At 55.7% G+C, this 6,576-nt stretch overlaps 1 protein-coding gene across 1 annotated transcript in view; it reads right to left on the bottom strand.

Moving 5' to 3' along the window:
* SNRPD3 (small nuclear ribonucleoprotein D3 polypeptide) overlaps positions 1-5,712 on the bottom strand; it is a 7,010-nt gene extending 1,298 nt beyond the window's left edge. The window contains exons 1-2 of the mRNA XM_006768744.2: positions 5,569-5,712; positions 255-447 (exon numbers count right to left, since the gene is read on the bottom strand). Coding sequence (XP_006768807.1) covers positions 255-447; positions 5,569-5,694 — 319 coding nt within the window. The 5' untranslated portion in view covers positions 5,695-5,712. The remainder of the gene's footprint in view (positions 1-254; positions 448-5,568) is intronic.
* Between the last annotated feature and the right edge of the window lie 864 nt (positions 5,713-6,576).

The raw sequence follows: 6,576 nt of genomic DNA, 5'->3' as shown, positions 1-6,576 counted from the left end.
CATTCCTGCCATCATTCCTTGCCCAGGACAAAAGGTCCCGAGCTCCTGTCTCCCCGTCACCGCCTCTTGTCTAGGAAGGGCGAGATGAACGGATCAGCGTTTGGGAAGGCATTTTAAAGGATTCCTTTATCGTATCTTTAAACCCCAAGCTACCTCACGAGATACACACAGCAGCTAAGGATGCTGGTAGAGGACCAGTGAGGTTCCCGCACTGTTAAACCCGTTGTTAAAGCCAGTGCGTCAGGAACACCTACCTTGGGCCTTCAGAATCGCAGCCTTTCCCCGGCCGGCCCCCGAGCCTTGGTTTTTATTTTTCATGCTCTTTAACATGGGCGCGTTTTTCAGCATGTCCGGCAGAATCAGAAAGCGGATCTTGCTCCCACGGATGTACACCTGCTCCAGCTGGGCCACTCGGCCGTCTCTGTATGTGACCGTGATGTTGGACATCTGGAAGAAAATACCAGCTCATCAGCAAGGGCCAACAGGCCATGGAGAGCAGGGGCACACAGAGGGGGAGGAGCCCTGGCTGGGGGTGGTGGTGGTGGTGGAGGGTGTCCAGAAACGCACCAACTACCATCATGAAATAAAGGAACAGGCAAAGCCAGGGCCTGTGCTAGGCCCTTATATACACGTCCTCAGAGCACCTCCAGTGGGTGTGAGCTTTACCACTTTTACAGCTAAAAAAACGAAGCTCTTGTCCAAAGTCCAACAGCCAGAATGCAGAGTCGCCTCACACCCAGCGGCCGGGCTCCAGGGCACCAGCTCTGCTCTTCTGCCCCGTCAGCGTGTGAGGCGCTCTCAGTGGTGATACCTGGAACAGCTTTGACCTGCCTGTCCCAACTCTGCCCTCTCCCACATCTGCCCGCACAGGCTGCAATGCCACGGAGGTCACAGGCAGGCGCCAGATGCGGTTCTATCCCCCGAGAGTGCAGGCTGGACCACTCCCCTGGCTTGAGTGACTAGGGACTGAGAAGCATGAAGGGCCTGGAATACCAAGAGGGTTAAGGAAGGGCTGCCCCCAGAGAGACAGGGCACTCAGGCAGGAACCTACAGATGCAAGGACTGCAGCAGTGGACTTGGGACGAAGGACAGGGTCTTCCCCCAGACACTATGGGTCACTTAAGCTCGTGGACAGAGGAAGGAGGCGGGGGTAGGGTCAGGGCAGCACTTTGGGGAGATGAACATGCTACATGGATAACTGAGGGACGGAGGTGGGGAGCCAAGGTGAGGTCGGCCAGGAGGCTGGCGTGGCATGGGAAGGGGACATAAGGCTGCTACCGCCAATCTCAACAGGCCCCACATTTCCCAGGAAAAGGAGCTGATTTTAAGAGTCTTCTGGAGGAAAGTTTCCCATCATCTTTGGCTCCAGGCCCAACAGCCCCAGTTTCTTAGCGAATGTCCAGCGTCTACGTCCTTGTCACCTGTTCTTGCCTCGAAGAACACCCTCACCTCTGGTGCCACAAACGAACAGCAGGGGTGCGGGTTAGACTACCCGAGAAACGTGGACCTGGCCAAGGTTCACAATACCAGCCCCACCTGTGACCCCACAGAAGGCAGAGGCCCAGCCCCACCATTTGTCAGGGATGTAGCCCTGCTAAGTCTCCTGGCTCCCCGGAGCCTCAGTTCACTCACCTACAAAGTGAGGAAAAATAACAAAGCCAGTGTCCCAGGAGATGGCACACAGCAACTCACTTTATGTCACACACCCTCGGAGACATAGCCTGCCACCATCCCCATCAGAGAGGGAGCAGCACAGCCACCAGAGGCAGAGCTGTCTCCCTGGTCCCTGCCTGAGGCCACACTGCCCCCGTGTGGCCCGCTGGGTGTGAGCCCAGGCTCCTGACTGAGTCTGCTCTTACAAACACACAGACCACCACACACTTCCTAGAACCACCCAGGAGCAAATGAAATGAGACGAGTATGTCTAAATGTTCCTACTGCCTAGCACACGACAGGACCTCAGTAAATGGAGACTCTGAACAATGACAGCTAAAATGTCTATTTTGGGGGAAGCAGATGAAATTAAAGGAAAAAAGTCTACTTTGGGGGCTGGGCTGCCAATCACTTCTCCTTCAGCATAAACTGCACATCTCACTCCTGGTCACAATCTCCCAGCCCGCCTGCAAATCCCTGACAGAGGCTGTTGTGTAAGATCAAACAGACGTAAACTACGTGTTTCACAAACTGTGTGTGTTCTGGCCGGAGCGGGAAGGAGCCCAGTACATCTGACTCCTATTAGAACCCCGAGAAGGCCGCTGCTACTCTCACGCTCCCCGGGAGCGCCAGCGGAAATGACTGCGCCGTGTCCCGAGCCCGCAGTCCGCTGCCCACCCACCACACGGCACGTTAATAAGCCGGAGCTACATTCCCATGGAAGACAAAGGCAGGAACTCGAGTGAACTAGGTTTTAATGTAAGCCGGGCAGAACACCAGTTTACTCAACCTTCCCAAATAACCACAATGAAACACAGATGGCACAGCCAGCCGGGCTCCCAAGGGAAACGGCGTCGTGGAGATCTCAGCACAGCAGTCCCCACGGCTCTCCATGGTCCGAAAAAAATGGAAAACTTCAGAAATAAGCGACTCATAAGCTTTAAACTGCACGTCATTCTGAGTAACATAATGAACTCTCATGCCCTCTGCCCTGCCCCACCCGGGACGTGAATTGTCCATGTCCATCCAATTCACGGATGTGAGAGCGATCTGGCTGCGACATCTGTCACCCCATTGATCGCCAGGGTTGATTCGGCTGATCTGGCTGGCTAGGCGGGTGTCCCCCTCCTCCCTCACCGATCCATGTGCGTCCCTCCCGAAGCTGCGCGCTCGGTCGAAGAGGACGACCTTCCCCCCCCCGAGGAGAGGACCGGTCTTCGGTCAAGGGTATACGAGTAGCTGTGCTCCCCTGCTAGAACCTCCAAACAAACTCTCAATTCACAATATACACGCTGCTCAGCTGTCAGTCCCTTAGTAGCCATCTGCTTATCAGGTCAACTGTCATGGTGTTCAAGTAACCCGTATTCTACTTAATCACAGTCTCAAAGCCATTCATACAACGTTTGTTACAGAATATTGTTATAACTGTTCTAGTTTATTATTAGTTACTGGAGGGCCGATGCACGAAATTCATGCAAGAGTAGGCCTTCCTTCCCCTGGCTGCCGGCACCAGCTTCCATCACAGCCCTGGCTTCGTCCAGAAGGTTGTCTGAAAGGACGTCTGGTCTAAATTAGCATAATTTACAAATTAAACTTTATCATAGGTATAAGTGTGTAGGATACTATCGGTTTCAAGCATTTCCTGGGGGGTGGAGGGGGCCTTGGAACGCCCACCCTTGGCTAAGAGGGGCTACTAGACAGTGCGAACTGTTCCGCAGCCCTCGCAGACTAATCCCGGGGGAGGCGCGCGGCTGGCCCCGCTGCTTGACAAGCACCTGCTTATTTATTCCGCAACCACAGTCCTAGGCTGAGGCGCTACTTCCATCCCTGCTTAGAAAGGAGGGAAGAGGGCGAGAGGCCCACAGCCACTCCTGGCAGGCGCACCCTGACTCCAGACGCCCACCCCCAGGGTCTGTGTGCTTCACCTCACACTGGCTGCATCTGAGACCAGCAAGGTCACGTGGCTCGACACCCTCACAGCACAAGGGGGCAGCCTGAGGTCCAAAAAATTGCTGAGTAAACACATCAGGCTTCCCTAACCCCTTCTACTCACCAAACTAAAGAACCTTACAATGAACGATGCCTTAGCCAGCGGAATGGATCTATGACAGTGGTGCCTCACCAAGGCAGAGGAGGCAAGCCCCACAGGACCTACAGAGAGCTCACCTCCCCATCTCCACGGCATCGACAGAGGAGAGAAACCTGCCGTCACCGATGCCTACCTCCCTGCCCCAGCGGGTCAACCTGGCAGGAATGATGCTCAACGCTACAAGCAAACACAAATAAATGAATAACCCTGCGAAGTAACCAGCAGTTAAGACACCTGATCTGACCAGCCGCTATGGCTCAGTGGTAGAGCGTTGACCTATGACCCAGGAGGTCACGGTTTGATTCCCCGTCAGGGCACATGCCCGGGTTGCAGACTCCATCCCCAGTAGGGGGCGTGCAGGAGGCAGCCGATCCATGATTCTCTCTCATCACTGATGTTTCTATCTCTCTCCCTCTCTGAAATCAACAAAAATATATTAAAAAAAAGACACCTGATCCAGTGTGACCGTGGGAAGTCACTTTATCCAACTGGCCTTCAGTTTTCTCACCCGGGAAGCATTAAGTCACCATATGTTGAATTACATCCAAGGGGTTGAGGTAACTGCTGCACACACATAACTCGTCTGGTTTCTAGGACAGCCCTGGGGTGTGGGTGGCACCCGTGGCAGCCTGGGGAGTGCGCTGCTGAGATCTCCCTTCAAAGGAACAACAGTTTGTAAGGAACACAGGGAGCCGACAACCTCCAGCTGCACCTGTGGGCTCCAGAGAGGCCACTCCCTCCCCAGGCTGCCAGCCAATGACTGAGCCCCGCAAGGGGACCAGGGCCAGCCATCAGGCCACTTCTGCCCACACTAGACTCTTCAGCTCCCCTCCCCCCCCTTAGAATGTTTTTATTGATTACAGAGAGGAAGGGAGAGTGAGGGATAAAAACATCAATGATGAGAGAGAATCATGGATCGGCTGCCTCCTGCACGCCCCCTACTGAGGATCAAGCCCGAAACCCAGGCATGTGTCCTGACCGGGAATCGAACCGTGACCTCCTGGGTCATATAGGTCGACACTTGACCACTGAGCCATGCCGGCCGGCCAGACTCTTCAATCTTGGCATCTGTATCACAGAAGACCAAAAGTAACACCGTCCCATGTTACAGACGGGGAAACTGAGGTGGCGAACATGCCAAAGGTCATATAAGATCCAAACCAGCATCTGTTTACAAAGTCCACGCTCTTAGCCAATGGCTGAAAGAACCAAGGAGAGTGTGCTGATACACTTTGCACCGTTACACAAACCCACATGATTTTAGCAAAAGGCCAAATCGTGCCAAGGGAAGGGCACCCCATCAGGAAGCTGCTCCATCAGTTACGCAGGGTGACATTCACAGATGAGCCCTTTAACCGTATTCTCCCTACTAAGGGAGGACCACACGCTCCCCAAAACCACTTACCTCAAAAGGTAGTTGCTCCAATCAAACGAGACTCATGTCTCCAAGAAAAACGGCAAATAAACACGGTATATGAATAGAAGATTGTTAACTGCAAAGAGCTATGCAAACCTGTGGCGGCAAACGGATAAAGGCCCAACCCCAACCCGGGGGGACTCCAACGGAAGGGAGGAGGGCCTTCTCTGAGGCAGGTCCCCAGACCAGGGGAGAAAATGACGGACAAAGCTGGCTCTTCCAGAATCCCACCGGGCTCTGATCCCTGCCCACCCTGTGGACCTGCAGCACCGCCCCTAGCACACAGGGGGCGCTCGACAAACCCCTGCTCATGGGAACAGCGTCCAGGAGACCTCCGGTCACCATCTGTCTGCTCTCTGCTCTCCGGCCCGGGGCACCGGTGCCCCGACAGCGGGAAGCGCACGCCTACCTGGCAGTTCATGTTGTCCTCCGCCTCGATGAGCTTCCCGCGGTACACCTCGCCGGTGTTGGTCTCGCACGTGACGATGTGGCCCTCGGCTTCGTGCAGGACTTTGATGGGCACGCCGATAGACATCTTGCCAGGAAGCGAGCTCTACGGCGAGAGAGGCAAGTTGGCTCAGCGTCCAGAGCCCCAGCAGGCACAGCCCATGCCTCCCTCCCTGCTGCCCTTTGCCCCCATCAAATAACCAATTCTGCGCGTGGGTCGGGCACGAGGGGGCTGTAATGCATGGACCTTACGATGGACTGCCCGCCCACAGTGGTGGGTAACCAACACCCTTCCGGGGACCCATGATATCGACCCGAGCTGTCCAACGCGGCAGCCGCTGTCTACCTGAGGCTATTTAAGTTATAAACCGACAGGCACATCTACAAGAGGCCGTGCACTGAGTGCAAGCCCGCCGATGCCCTCTGACCCCCACGTCACCATCCAGGCTAAAAAGCAAACATCAGCGCGCACACCGTTAGCCGTGTGCCCTAAGCAGGAGGCGCTCGTCTCGGAGGAAAGACATCAGCACAGGGCAAGCGCCTGGCGGCTAAGGAAAAACGGACAAGCCGTGGATGTTTTATTCCCGAAACGAGTGGCGGCGGAGGGTGGAGACTCATGGTGGGCGCGTGCGGCAGGGAGACAGGCTCCCTGAGGAATTAAACGTGGAAGCGGGAGCCGCTGCAAAACGGACAGTAAGGAAGGAAGGCGCCAATAGGAAAGCAACGGCCCCTGCGAAACGGACACGGGTTAGCAGCAGGGAAACGTGGTAAAACGCAGGTAACAGCGTGGAAAGCCCGCGGGCACCGGCGCCTGGAGGGAGATGGAGGCCACGATGCGAGGACGTCGTAAAAGGATGCAGGGGAGCGAGGCAATCGGCCGGAAATGGCTTCCCGGCCTCGGCCTGCACGCTTGGAGCCCACCGGCCCGGGGACGTACGGAAAACCAAGGGCGGGGGCTAAATGGGCTCCC

This window comes from Myotis davidii, unplaced genomic scaffold, assembly GCF_000327345.1.
Source record: "Myotis davidii unplaced genomic scaffold, ASM32734v1 scaffold43, whole genome shotgun sequence".
NCBI lineage: Eukaryota > Metazoa > Chordata > Mammalia > Chiroptera > Vespertilionidae > Myotis > Myotis davidii.
The sequence above is the reverse complement of the archived record's forward strand: the minus strand, read 5'-3'. Positions and strand labels throughout refer to the sequence as shown.